General features: G+C 26.4%; 1 protein-coding gene across 1 annotated transcript; it reads left to right on the top strand.

The window, feature by feature from the left end:
- The first annotated feature begins 1,903 nt into the window (after positions 1–1,903).
- LOC113557528 (DNA polymerase theta) lies at positions 1,904–12,631 on the top strand. The gene is given in 27 exon segments (XM_026963099.1): positions 1,904–2,239; positions 2,719–2,830; positions 2,985–3,100; positions 3,177–3,301; positions 3,361–3,489; positions 3,565–3,769; positions 3,837–3,969; positions 4,072–4,227; positions 4,507–4,719; positions 4,781–5,002; positions 5,069–5,277; positions 5,350–5,520; positions 5,725–5,875; positions 5,934–6,177; positions 6,229–6,355; positions 7,255–8,168; positions 8,735–9,054; positions 9,118–9,308; positions 9,425–9,557; positions 9,639–9,820; positions 9,882–9,974; positions 10,036–10,207; positions 11,613–11,623; positions 11,625–11,765; positions 11,841–12,105; positions 12,174–12,331; positions 12,427–12,631. Coding segments are annotated over 27 exon segments (5,076 nt in total). The 5' UTR covers positions 1,904–2,182; the 3' UTR covers positions 12,553–12,631.
- The last annotated feature ends 3,614 nt before the right edge of the window (positions 12,632–16,245 follow it).

The following is a 16,245-nucleotide window of genomic DNA, read 5'->3' on the forward strand; positions in this document are numbered from 1 at the left end:
GCGTATTATTTTATTTTGAGGTTTTTTTCTTAGGGTTGGGGATTTTTTTCCGGGTATTTTTATTCCGATCACCTTAGTATTTATCATTCGTGAAAAGTTATGTTATAACGAGTGTCAGACAACAATGCGATTAATGATCATGAGTGACATACTCATGGGCGTAACTAGTGGGGAGTTTGGAAATGCTTAGCACTCTCAAATTTTCTATACGGGTTTTTTACAATATTTGTAAAATTTCTGATTTGCTAATTAATAATTTACGAGTATTGACCAGTAAAATTAATAATTTATCATAATATTATAAATTGAAACTTCAAATGCGTTCATTATTGTAGTCTGTAAAGCGTACAGTATAAGTACACAAATACGTACAATCGGTAGGTTTTATTTTTAAGAGAACGTAGTACCCGCATGTGTTGTCTCCGTCTTACACACGTACGACTTGTCAAATTTTCGTTCACCAGTTTTAGTATTGTACTGTTAGTTTTGATATTAAAGTGAATTGACCTATTATAAAATTTAAAGGTAAGATTATTATTCAGGGCCCCCACGTAGCTTTTTAATGTTATTATTTTTAAGTAAGTTATGATATTTTTGAATCTGTACATTTTAAAGTTATCATACATTCATAACTGTTAAATCCTTGCAGTTAACGATTACTTGTGAATAATCTTTCTCTGTAATGCGAAGGGTGAAGAATTGGCTTTGAACAGGCATGCAACAAAATCGTTTTAAAAATCTAGCTTCAATATATTATATTAAAAAAGAAATTACCAATAACATATATACTGAAAACATTTTATTTTAAACAAGTTTGCATTAACTAATGACAGAAAAATTAATTTGTTATAACAATATATGAATATTATGATATCATATTAATTTTTTTTTGGATATAATAATTTTGCCTATCATAAATAATGGGTGGAGGGCTCTTATGTTGTACTATAGGTTTTAGCACTCCTATACATTTTACCCTAGCTGCGGCCATGGACATACTGACATTCAGTGGCATATAATGCCAAAATTTTATCATATGATTGAAAATAGGTATTTTGATATTTTAAAGCTGCATTTCTTATTTAGGCAAATGTCTTAGAGGTGTTCGCTCATTTTCTGAAATTATTTTATTCACTTTTTAATGATAGTTGTTACATGTTTTATTATATAATGACATAATATCTACATAGTTTCACGAAGATCTATAGGGTATAGTAGACAGTAGACACTAGACAGCATTATATATTAAAACTGTCTATATACTTATATTATTTCTATATGGCGAATTAGAGACTGTCATAGAACTCAGTAACTCACACAATTCGAAAATACATATCCGTGTTTGATATTTGCAAAATATCAATATGCATAAAAATTTCAGTTTTATTTTTAAATTTTGGATTTTTAGTTAATTATTAATTTATCACAATTCATAATCCATAAGCACGGCTCTAGATTAAAATTATTATAATATAGTAATAGATAATAGTATCTATAGCCGTGTTCATAAGTACTCCGTACGTTGAATTGGTAACATAATATTTACAATCATTGTTACAAGTACATTAAATTCAACTAAGTTCTAAAATTTAAATAATTACAAATTACAATAAATCTAAAATTGTATATTATTAAAACATAGGAATGAAGGAATGTATATTACTATATTATTTCATGGTATTTAATATAGTTGACGTACTTCTGTCGTGAATCGAATAAATTTGAATTTTCAATTATTTCATGGTGTCAAAAATGATAAATTGCGCCAAAATATCATTCTTATCTTGATTGTGATTTTTTTAACATTACCCTTATCAATTATCAATGGTTGTAACATATTTTTTACGTGTAAATAAAAACAATTACAATATACTATTAAGTATTAATTATTAAGGAATTTATATTTTACTAAATGCAGTATGCACTAAGCCATTAAGTATGTGTTACCTATGTATTTACAATCTACATAGTGTAATTATATTACTTAACACTATCGTAGTGTTGTCTCAAACAATCAAGAAATGTTAATAATAATTATATTTTAATAATGTTTTTGGTTTTGTCACATTCATATCGAATTATGACTTATAATGCAAAGCATTAGATTGTTTCACTTTTATTTTATTTACATAATACTGTAATACATAGTCAATCTTAATATAATTCAACACAAAAACCTATAATGACTGATGATTTGTGCAGTATTGATTCGTGGGGTTTGCCTGCCCAAATCGTAGAAGTAAATATTGTATACTTAAAGGAACTTCACATGTGCATGTTTTTACCCTCTTACAAACATATAATTTAGCAAGTTAGTAGAACCAATTTTTTGTTATTAACTTTGACGAAAAGTATGTATATTCTATAATTTAAAGTTAGAACCTTATTTATATTTATATTTTGAATTTTTTATAGTATTTTAATATTAAATTGAGTTAAGATCATTTTTAAATTGTTATATTTTGCACAACCAAATCTAACTTTAAATTCAAATTTCATTAAAAACCAAGTGTATGATTGTTTTCATATTTAAGTTTGATAATATGTAAATTCATTTAAATATTAAAGCTAACAACTTAATATTGGTTCTGCTGAACTTCAATTTTTAATGTTATACATTCATAAGACAGAAACAACATGCATGTGGGTATGGAATCCTTTTAATTGTATTTGGTTCATTGGTCATAAGAGAGTAAAATAATATTTTATTCATTTTAGAATTATAAAAAACGAGGTATTGTATCAATGTTTCCTTGGCAAGTGGAATGTCTAACTAGTGACGGTGTTTTGGATGGACGCAATTTAGTATACTCGGCACCTACATCAGCTGGTTAAGATTTTATTTATTACATTCTATATGTTTTCTTGATACTGATAGTTTTTCTTATTTTATGGCTACTTTTTAAATTTTGATAAAAGTATAATTCAGTAGTAGTTTATAATCTTTATATAATACATTTTACTAATCGTTATTATATTTTCAGGAAAAACTATGGTAGCTGAATTATTAACAATGCAGACAGTATTAGAAAGAGATAAAAAAGTTTTAATAATCCTTCCATTTGTATCAGTTGTACGAGAAAAAATGTTATATTTTCAAGTATTTTTTTTTATTGAATTATTTTTATAATTATATTGAATTAGTAGTTAATTAATGTTTATTTTTTTTAACATAGGAATTGTTTGAAGGAACAAACAAAAGAGTTGCTGGATTTATGGGCAGTTATACTCCAACAGGTGGATTACGTTCTGTAAATATTGCTATTGCTACTATTGAAAAAGCTAATGGTATAATAAATCGGTATGTTATATATTAGAAATTAATGTTTATAAAATTGATGACAATGATTTTGATTTTAGCCTAATGGAGGAAGATGGACTGCAAGATGTTGGTTGTGTAGTTGTAGATGAACTACATATGCTAGGTGATTCAAATAGAGGCTACCTGCTAGAATTATTATTAACAAAAATAAAGTACATGTCTAGAATGTAAGCACTTATTAAAATACATTTTATTTATTTATTTACTTATAGATATTTTTTCTTTAAAATATTTGATTACAGAAGAAGTAATATATCGATTCAAATTGTCGGTATGTCTGCTACATTGCCAAATTTAGAAATGCTTGCAAAATGGTTAGATGCTACATTATATCAGACAAATTTTCGCCCAGTTCCTTTAAAAGAATATTTAAAAATTGGAAAAAATGTATATAATGCCAATAATCTTTCTTTAAGTCACACAATTGAACCCAGTGTTGCTATTAAAGTAATGAATAATAAATATTAAATTTTACTGTTTAAATTATACTAAATATTTAAAATTTTGTATTTAGAATGATCCAGATGATGTAAAATATTTGTGTATTGATACAATTCTTCAAGGATATTCAATATTAATATTCTGTTTTACAAAAAAATGGTGTGAATCTTTAGCTCTTGAAATTGCATCTGAAATTAAACAATTAGGTAACTATGTTTGCTAATATTTTTAGTTATTTTTAATTAAATGAAGAATTTAAGAATAATAATAAAAATAAAATATTACTTAATCATTTATATACGTTTTAGGTGGAGTTAATAAAACAAAAATTGGAATTGATTTACGAAATCAATTAAATGGTGAAAATTTAGGAGATGTATTGGAACAGCTTCGGAGATGTCCTGTTGGTCTAGAAACTGATTTAAGTAAAACCATTTCATTTGGTGTTGCTTTTCATCATGCAGGTGATCTTTTATCATATTTACTTTTAATAATTTTAAAAAATTTTGTGTTGTATGCTTATTTAAGTTTACTAATAATATATAAAGACAGTTAATTATACCAGACAAGTTTGAAGACAATTTTATATTGTTCACATAAGATTCTAAGACCAAAAATCTTGATATAATTTTCTTCAAACTTGTCTGGTATAATTCTATAGCTAATTTTTATAAATTATTAATATTTAAATAAGCAAAAACTGATCAGTATTTAAGTTTTAATGTATTCTTAATTTTGTTAAGGTCTTACAATGGACGAAAGGGACATAATCGAAGGTGCATTCAAGCAAAATATAGTGAGAGTATTAATTGCCACATCAACTTTATCTTCTGGTGTAAATTTGCCTGCACGGAGAGTGATTGTAAGATCACCACATTGCCATGGATTCCCTATTGATATTTTACAGTATAGACAGATGATTGGACGTGCCGGTCGTATGGGTGTTGATACTGCTGGTTTGTTAATATTAAGTTTATTAATTTTATTATTATTTTAAACATTTTATTTTTATTTTAGGAGAAAGTTATTTAATATGTAATGAGAATGAACGACAAATGGGTGAAGAAATTGCAACTCAAAACCTTCCTCCAATTAAAAGTTGTCTAGGAGTTGGAGATTTTTCTAGCTGTTTAAAACGAGCGTTGTTAGAAGTAGTTGCCGGTTGTGTTGTTTGTACTACAGAAGAAGCTTATGAGTATATTAAGTGTACATTACTTTATGTATCAAATGGTGAAAACTGTAAGAATTTATCATAATAATCAAATATTTTTAACTTATTATGAGTTTGGTATTAAATATTTCTAGTGAATGAAACTCCAATCCACGAGTGTCTAAAATTATTAATTGAAAATCAATTTGTACGAGAAAGTGACAATAAATTAGCTCCTACTAATCTAGGTCAAGCTTGTCTTGCAGCATCTGTTACACCAGAAATTGGTCTAAAATTGATTAAAGAGCTAGATAAAGCAAGGCAAAATTTTGCTCTTGACTCTGAACTTCATTTACTTTATTTAGTAAGACAGATTATTTATAAATATTGTTATAATATGGTTTTAAATGAAATTAATTAATTAATCATACTTTAGATTACACCATATTCAGTAAGTGATCAGATTGGACATTTGGATTGGTTTAGAGTTCTGGGAGTATGGGAAAAGTTACCACATTCTATGCGTAAAGTAGGAGACATGATCGGTATCGAAGAGGGATTCATTGTTAAAGCTATGACTGGTACCAGTTTTAGTACATCTTCAGATGTATGTTATTTATTTAATTTTTAGAGCAATCAAATTTATTTGATATTTAGTTGGTAAAAGCTGAAAAGTTATTATTATTTTAAATTTGCAATATGTGTTATACTATAGAATTACACAATTACTAACCTAGTTTGCATAATATTTAAAATAATGGTTTTTTTTTTATTGTTTGAAACATTGTTAATTGATTGTATTTGTGTATAGAAACATAAATTGGCAGTTCATAGAAGATTTTATACATCACTTCTACTGTATGATTTAATAAATGAAGTTCCCATTAATACTGTAGTTTTAAAATATGGTACATCTAAAGGTCTTCTGCAAAGTCTTCAGCAATCATCTTCTACTTTTGCAGGTGAGATTAGTTATAATGTTTTAATTTTATAGATTTTATTTTATTTTATTCTGTTAAGGTATGGTAACACAGTTCTGTAAGAGACTTGGTTGGTCCTCCTTAGAACTGTTAATATCACAGTTTTCCGAAAGACTACAGTTTGGTGTACAAAGACAACTTGTTGAGTTGTTACGATTGGACTGTTTAAACTCAATCACTGCTCGGACATTATATAATGCAGGAATACAAAACATTCCCGAACTTGCATTAGCTGATTTGCGATTAGTACAGCGTACTCTTACTAAAGCAATTCCATATCAAAGGTAAATACAGTTAAATAACCTATGAATACATTAAAAATTAATTTTTTTTAGCAATGCTAATAATAATAATACTGATGATGAAGATAAACGAAAAAATATTTGGTTAGCTGGACGTTTTGCTCTTAATGAAAAAGAAGCTGCTATATTTATTATAAACGAAGCAAGACATTTATTACAAGTAAGATTCAATGTATAATATACTAAATAACATTTTTATATTGTTAATTGTTTTTCTTATAATTTGTTCAATTAATAGAAATATAACTTCAATGAAATAATTAAGTTTAAGAGGAAGTCTTGTGTTTTACTGGAATGTGTTGTATACAAGTCATATAAGTGTATAATAACTAATAAGTTTTGTAAAAGATACTTTTTAAAAGTATTTATGTATAGATAATTGTGTCCAAAGTTCAAATAAATAAATATAATAAATCTAGTTATTATTGTAACATACTCATAATGTTTATTAGTAAGATAGCAATTGTTAGAGAGGAGGTGGAATTGATTCAGATGAAAACCATAATTTATTTTGTTAATCTTTCTGTCGTGTTTAAATCATTACCAGGTATTGGTCATCTAATTTGAACATCATATTTTTAAATTTGTGCTATTATTTTATTCATGTGTGTCATTAGGCACAATATTTATTGTATACATTCATATAACCTGTCTTATGTAAGAATAACTTCAGGTGGTGTTTAGTTTGGTTTAATCACATTAAACAATAAATTAGTTATGAAGTTTGTTATTTATAAGGTATGAATATTTTGAAATTGTAATATTTTACTTACATAATATAACATACTCAAAATTAGAATCCTGAAAATCATCTCCAACAAACATCAGAAAATGTTGTTACCTTTTAGTTTAATAATAAGTAAATTTATTTTCGTAAATTAATGAAGCCAAATAAGAACTTCTGAATGTAAATATATTATGTTACGCTCTTGTCAAAAACAGAAAAAACATGTAGGTAATATATCCTTTTTAATTTTTATTGAATAAATTGTGAAAGAATTAATATTGAATATAATTTAATAAAATTATTTATTACTTTATTTCATTTTTATATTTCAGAGAGAACTTGGTCTTAAATCAGCAAGTTGGGTTGATAATAATATTGAAGAAGAAGATTTAGATACTACTGTGAAGATACGTCCTATGTCAAGAGATGTTACTGTGATTGAAAATAGTCAAGAAAGTAATAAATCAATGAATTCTGTGGTAAATGTTTCTGTTCAAAATTTATCAAATTCATCAAAAAGTGTTGAGTTATTTGCTGAAACTGATTGTGCAGATACTAAAACAGAAGAAGTAACTAATAAAGATTATAAGCGAGAAAGTATCGATCTTTTTGAAGGGTCATTTGAAAATACTAAATTTAGTATTACTGTAAATGTTAGTCAAAAATATAATTCAGATAATCTTAGTAATAAATCAATCAGCGATTCATACTTAACCGAGTTGATTAACTTCAAGATACCCACAGAACCAGAAGAGAAATGGGATTGTAATATTGGAGGAGAAATTATTTTGGAAATGAGCCAAAGAGATGTTGGGTCTAAAAAACGAAAAAGAGACGAAGACTCTCAAACTGAAAATGATAGTTTAAGTGATATTTTTATAGAACCTCAACCGAAATATAAAAAAATTGAAGAACCCTCAACAAGTTTTAGTAGACCTCCTGAGAATAGTAATTTGTTTGAAAGCACAATGTTTCCAGATTCAATAAGGATTGACACACAACTTGATCAACTACTGAATAGCAATGGAAAAACGAATACAACTTTGAATGTAATATCTACAGAAATGAGTGAAAGTGTAATGCAACTGGCATTTCAAAATACTTTTAATTCAATGTCAAATACGATAATATCTCCAAAGAAAACTAACTTTGCTGTCATGACATGTAAAGATTTAACTATATCCGACTCTGAAGATATGATTGCAGGTTCCCAAGACACTACATCTAGTGGACCATCTCCTCGCAAGTATGATTTTTTTGCTAGTTACGTATGTATAACCTGGTTTTTAAGTTAAGGGGCTAAAGTCTAGATATTTTTTGACAGTAAAATAAGATATGGTGAAACTGCTTTTACATAGTTCACTTTTAATGATTCAACAATAATGATTTACTATACGCAAAAACGAGTTCAACATTAGTCATTATTCAACTTTGTTCTTTGATTATTAATGTGGATGATAATTTTTGATAATTTTATTTTTAGATTGTTCATTATTCATTCATTGTGGACTATCTTAAATGGATCATTAAAAGTGAATCATGTACTCTCAGTTTAATATGGTTATTCTCACTCTGTTGTAATACTAATAAATATTTTTTGTTTTAATTAATATTCATATTAGTACAAGCATAATAGGCACTTTTTAAATTGTTTAGCAAAAATTTAGTTTATAATATTATAAATGGAATCCAGTTTCTTCAAGCCTCCCAAGTTACATCTATGATTAGTTATTCATTTTTTTGAGCCTATATTATTTAATAATTACATGTGGATGCATTTGATAATAATAATTTTTTTTTTTATTATTTTAGAGAATCTCCAATTAAACCTAATGCTAATGCAAATTCAAAATTTGATACATGGGCATATAAAACTAAATTGATGGAAAATATTGATCTGTTTGCTCGAGATCATTTTCCAGATATTAAACGCAGAAAAGAAATAACGTTAGCTTTGAATGTATCTAAAGAAATTAATACAGAACAGAAAATTGGTGCTAGAATCGTTAGACGAAGTTTAGAAAATAATAATAAAACAAAATTATTTAAATTTAAAGACCAAGTATTAAATGGATTTGCCATTACGTGGTACAAACAAACAGTTGTGCATTATGTGGATTTTAATAAAACTGGTATGTTTATTTTTATTTTTCAACAATTTTAATATAATATAAAAATTGCTTTTTTTTCAATAGGTCCATCTGGTTTAAGTCTATTGAAAAAGTTGTTGTCTAATAAAAATTTAACTGTTAACATAACTGATGCTAAATTAAGTTACAAAATTATCTCTCAATGTTGCAACATCAATCCTGTTTGCAAATTCAGAGATCCTTTTGTTGCTGATTGGCTAATAAATGGTCAACAAAAAAATTCATTAGATAACTTGGTAAGTTATATACATCAGTATTTACTATTTTTACATTAAAAATGTTTCTGTTTATCTATAAGAATGTAAATATGTTCATAATTGTGAATTCTATTAATCAAAAAAATGTCTGTTAGATTCAATGGAATTTAAATTTCCAAGGTACTATACAAACTAATGATGCAGTTTTCAATGCATTTATCACTCATAAATTAATGTCAACTTTAAGGCATCAACTTAAACAAATATATATTTACAAAACTTTTAAAGGTAAAACTAAATCGAGTTCATATTACAATATATTTTTTGTCTTAGTAATAACAATTTTATTAATTATTAATTTACTACTAGACATAGAGATGCCTATACAAATTATATTAGCAAAAATGGAACTGTATGGTTTTGGTTTAAACAAAGAACATTTGGTAGAGTTAAATGATACAGTAAATAAGCTAATGGCTAATATTTCTAAACAAGGATTTGAACAATCTGGAATAAAGTTTAATATGCAATCCACATTAGAATGGGCCAAAGTAAGTGTTATCAGTTAATTTAATTAATAAGAGATTTTACTATTTAGATTTTATTGGATAGGTAAAAAAAAAATTGAAATTAACTGATAGTTCACCACATGTATTGATTGAATTGGTTCAAAATTGGCGAAAATTAAGCTGTCTTAGAAACACTGTAAGTATAATAAAAGTAAATATTTTCAAAACATTTACTTATTAATTTTTCTATTTTGTAGCATATCAATATGTATTTAACAGTAGAGAATGATCGTGTTTATTGTGACAGCAATACATATTCTAATACAGGTAGAATAAGTATGCATGAACCCAATTTACAAAATATACCTAAAGACTATATCATTGAGAATGAAATATTAAGTTTGAGATCAGTATTTGTGTCAAAGCCAGGTTAGTTTCATTGATATTATCATTGAATATTAATTATTAATATATATTGTTAGTAGGTAATTTCTACACAATAAGTCAAACAAGATTAAAATTATTAAATCTTATTTGATTTATGTTTAGTATTTTTGTTTAATATTTTGTGTCGAACATATTGGGTATAATGGGAAAATTTACTAAGCATTAAAGACCTGTATGGGTCGGGCTAGCTCGAACTAGGTGGCTTTAGGGCCAGGCCAGGTCTATAAAATTCTTGACCGGCCAGGTCGCACATTTTTTTGGACAAACATTAACGGGCCGGACCGGGCTTTTATGAAAAATGGAGAATTATTCTTCAAATTTAGTTAAGACCTGCATGGACCGGAATAAGCCTAGCTGAACCAGTCTGGAATTAGCCCAGCCCGGACATTTTTTTGGACAAAAAATAAACGAGCCGGACCAGACCGGACTTAAATGTAGTTGAAGTCGGGCCGGATCGGATTTCTATGAAAAATGGAGAATTGTTCTTCAAATTTAGTTATAATATATATTATTTAATTTTTTATTCAAAGGACTTAATGTATAAATAATAAAGTGATATTTGATATTGAAGAATTTTTATATATCAATTATGTTAAATGTTTTTATTATAAATATGTTGTAATAACTTATAAATAAATAATAGTTATTGTTTGTGAATACAATATTAAAAAATTAAAATAAAAACCTAAAAAAATTGACCTATTCGGGCTGGGTTTACTTAAAAAAATTACCAGGCCAAGCCGGACTTATATACAATAAATGATTACCAGGCCGGGCCGAGCTTGGTTAATCCAACCCGGACCGGGCTACAAATGATCGGCCCGTGCAGACTTCTACTAAGTATATTAAATTGTTTTTGACATTTTTTTAAACATTTATTTATTGGGTTCCTGACTTTCATAAAATTCATATTTTGTTAATTTTCATAGATTTTTTTTAAGGATACAATAAATATTTATATATTATATTATCAATATTACTGATAGTGAGAAATAACCAATTATTAAAATACAATAATTTATATTCCAGTTCTATATTTTTAGTCTAATTAATGATCTTGTTATTAATATTTTTTATTATAAAATATCTTACAAAAATGAATCATATAGTACATAATTTACATAATTAGATGTAAGATAATCTTATGCCTGTTATTTTTTTATAACTTATTTAATATTTTCAAATCGATTCTGCTGAAAATAGAATTATTTGTTTGGCAAAAAACTACCACTAGGTATACAGTGTTTTTTTAAAAAAAAAAAAAAAAGAAAATGCAGTGCCGATTCATCATAAATTAATTTATAATTATACAATTTTAAATTAGTTTTGTAAATATTAAAAATATTAAAGTAACAAAATTAAATTTTAGAATATGTGTATGTTATAGATCAAACACTAGGTATCGGTAGATTTTTGTCAAATCGAACTACGCATACTTGCTCATTTATCTAAGGACTCTGTATTGTTATCTGCTTTTACATCTCCTGGTGATGTTTTCATAAATTTATCATCCAAATGGCATAATATCCCAGAGGTTGAGGTTTGTGTAAAAATATAATTGTTTGTCTTACATTTAATTGTGTGTTAAGAATATATTTTTATTTTGTGTCTTCAGGTATGCGATGAAGTCAGGCAAAAAACCAAACAAGTTTGTTATGGTATGTTGTACGGCATGGGTGCAGTAACTCTGAGTGAAACCTTGAAGATTACTCAAGATGAAGCACATAAATTAATATCAGAATTCAAAAGTACTTTTCCCGGTGTCAACAAATATTTTAATGAATGTCTGATACAATGCAGATCAATGGGGTTGGTAAAGACATTGAGTGGACGAATCAGACATTTCCCTGAAATTAATAGTAAAGTACCAAAGATAAAATGTAAGTTTCTATTTACAAAATAATATAACATATATTCTAACACTAATGTCTTGATACATTTTTATTAGCTCAAGTTGAACGTCAGGCAATTAATACAATTATTCAGGGAAGTGCTGCTGATGTTACAAAAATGGCAATGATTAAAGTCGATAAAATTATCAATCAAGGTATTCTCAATTCACGAGTACATTTAGTTATGCATTTGCACGACGAATTAATTTTTGATGTAAGTATTTTTTTCACATTGCACCAACAATAGTCTTTTAATTTTATAACTATATTAAACCATTAAATTATTGAAATATTTTGTAATGTTTTTAGGTTGAAAATACTGTTCTTGATGAAGCTTGTTCAACAATTATCAAAACAATGGAGTCTGCGGTTAATTTATGTGTACCTTTGCCAGTAAAATTTAGAAAAGGTTCTTCATGGGGTGATTTAAAATAATGATCTCATTTTTACAGTTTATTATTGGCAGATTTTTTAATTAATACAAATATTTTTTTATTTTTTTTTATTAGATAAAAATAAATAAATACTGTATTGTGTCTTTTAGTCTGAACATTTAATAATCACTGAAACTATTTTTTTTTTAATTCATTGCATGTGTTAACTTATTTTTGTTATTTTATCATCATTATTACTTTTATTGTGTCATTTATGTTTCATTTAGTGTTATATTGTGCATGTTTTTAAATTATCAAAATACTTTTTAGCTGGACTAATTTAATTCTTTTTTATTGTATATAAAAACAATTTTTGTTTTTAGTTCTAATTGATTTTCATATTATTGAATCAGCCAAAATTGGTATTGTGATAATGTTAACTAGTCTTTATTAAATCTTATACATTCTTTTGAAAAGATTGTACTATTTATGTATTATTTTTAATACAATTTTATTTACTGAGGAACATTCAGTGTTGGGTTTTTAAAATAATATGTTTTAATATTTTGATTGGGGTATAACTTATGTAATGCTTATTTTATGAATAATAAATTGTGTATATTTAAATTATTATTAGTATTTTATTTTGACAATATTGGTTGACCTGCATATATATTTAATATATTAATGTACAAATAGAGCTTAAACTATCAACAACAAAATATATCATTATGCAGGTATATGAAACAATATTGATCTAATCCCAATTATTATAATTGATGTTTCAGTATTTCCTTTTTGAAAATTTATAGATGTTAAATTTGTATAATGGCTTGGACAGTTAATAAAAGTAGATTGTTTTTTGGATACTCAACTCAACTTAGTTCCTCCCTTTTATGATAGTATTTCAAGTATAATAGGCGTAGAGAGATAACTTCAGATGGTATATTATAGTATTGACATACTTGAGTCTATAATAATTATAATTATAACTAAAAACAAAAATTCTCATATTTTATAGTTTTTGAGCTAAATTTTATGCAATTTTTAGTACTTACAAAAATTGTTTTAGTTCCTACTAATCCTACTGGTACATATTATATTTCACCAAATAAAATAAATCATAAATTTGTCAACTTGAAAAATGAACTCGTGTGTTTTCTATAATAACCATTGACCGTACCGGTAAAAATCAACGTATAATTTCAATTATGCAGGCAGACTGACAATTTATATTACATCGATTTCTTCGAAATGTGTAGTTGGCACATATGATCTAGATCAGAGGTGGCCAACTTTAATTGACTTGTGGTTGATCGACCTCCGAGATTTTCTAGGTTGTCGCGATCGACCAAAAAAAAAAAAAAAGGTTGTCAATAAACAAAAAATATATCATATGTACATGCGTGTTACACTTCTTTTATTCAATAGCTGTGTACAATCTCGTTTAAAATAGTTATTTATTGCTTTTTTCTAAGTATAATTTTTATATTCATAGGATATACAAGGATATAGGTACAAATTTACAAAAAAAAAAAAAATATTTGTATTGTTTTCTGAAAAAAATTCAAAAACTTAAGAAAATGCAAAAGGGTGTCGCGATCGACTCAAATTCATCTCAAAATTGATAATATAAATAAATATATTGGAATAATTCATGTCTTTTACCCTATAATCCGACCATTTGTTTCGTTAAATAGGCGTCGTATGTCTTTGTCTGCTGGTACTGTATCCATCACGTACGCATTACGCATAAGTATAATATTCAAGTGATACGTGATTAGTGTCTCCCCTAAGACTTGGAGACGATCGGCGTAGGTGACAAATTATTGTAAGTGCACATTTTCGTTTTTAATTGTTCGCAACAAACAAATATATCGTAAAATTATTGGAAAACTTTTTTTTTTTTATCTTGTCATTACATGCGCCGATTGTAATGTAACGATTTAGGCACTGTGTCCCGAGGAATGCAGTGATCATGTTCGTAGGTAATCAAAATATGTGTTTACTTTTTTTTGTTCAATTTGTTTTTCAGTTTTTCGGTTTTTTTTTTTATTATTATTTTACTCTATACCGCCGTGACACCGTATATAATTAATTTGTATTGACATTTATAATAATAATAATAAACGGAGGAGGGGGAATTAGCGCCGGACCATGAAAATAATGAATACGTCTCTGGTGATGAATGATGATAATATCATTGTTGCGCTCTAATTAATGAAAACAAATAATAATAATCAAATAACGCGCTTGCCATTTCAGTGAGACGAGACTATATTTTATGATATCTCCCGAGTATAATATATACCTATACATGCGAATCGACGGTCGGATAGTAGTCTTATTGTGGCGTAGAACAATATTATGATTAGACGACGTGTTGATAGCCTATAGTAGGTCATATGAGACATGAGTAATATTGTACATAATTATATATGTAGGCTTAGAATATTCGAGTGATCGAAATTTCCGTATAACGTGTGTGCAGTACATGAACCTATAATATGGTACATATTATGCAATTTAAAATCATATGGTTAGGTTGTATACCTAGGTTAGGTATACATATATTTGAGGGGGGGAGGTTAATTTTTAAGCTACCCCTTAAGTAAAATGGTTTGAAGCACCCTACATATAAATGTAGGCACATATTTTATTACCTGTTCATATTATACTATCCAATATTCTATTAGTTATATTGTCAAAATTGAAATAACCCTATTATTGTATCAGTTTCGTTACAACAATAAATGGATATTATTGACTATCGGTTACCACCAACCGAGTTTATGGTATCTATAAGCTTAACATGGCGTGTAAGTACTGTAGTTCAACAAACGTTATATTATTTATGGTCATATAGCTTAGAATAAGTGGAGTGGAAAATTAAGGCTATTAACCATTGGGAAATCGTGGATATATTTCCTATAACAGTCCAATGCGTGTTTATCTTAGGTAGTATTTATTATTGATAGTATATATGATGAGTATGGTTTTTTTCTTAAACACCCTGACCATTCAGATAATATAATATGAGAACTACCTATATGTTCTTTTTCTATAATATTATTGGACTGTTTCATCCAATATAGGTAGATATATCGGTATTTTATATTAAATTAAATAGATCTTGAATATGGTATACTCAATTATTGAAAAATTAACAAACACAATTTAATGTAAAATTTTAAATTCTATGTAGTTCTCAAATTCTATTGTTTTACTGGGTTTTTTTTTGGGTTAGTTAAATACTTATTTTTGATTTAAGTAGATACATTTCAAACTGAAAATTAAATAAAAGTCATGGATTGTTTTTATTAAAATCATTAATATTAATGAAAGTATTAAAGATATATTTTTTAAATTTTTTTAGTAATATTATATCGAGGTTCACAGAAAATCGAAAAAATTCAGAGAAGCAGTTAAATAATAAAATAAACACGCCTTTATAAAAAGTATTATCTATTTCGGATAAATTTGTATTTAATTTGTGATTTATTATTACTATTATATTTTATGTATAATTATTTTTTTTTTTAAAAAATACATAATTATTTTATCATTGATTTATCTACATATTTTATTGTTGTTTTAAAGTAAGCAGCGAATATGAAAATAATGATAAATAAAAATAAACTCAAAATTCCATTAATTTTTTTTTATTACAATATTATAGAACGTTTATTATTAGAGTAAACAAGTTCCATAACGGATCGATTAAATTAAATAAAAAACAAATTAATAATGATAC

Source organism: Rhopalosiphum maidis, chromosome 4 (genome assembly GCF_003676215.2).
Source record: "Rhopalosiphum maidis isolate BTI-1 chromosome 4, ASM367621v3, whole genome shotgun sequence".
NCBI lineage: Eukaryota > Metazoa > Arthropoda > Insecta > Hemiptera > Aphididae > Rhopalosiphum > Rhopalosiphum maidis.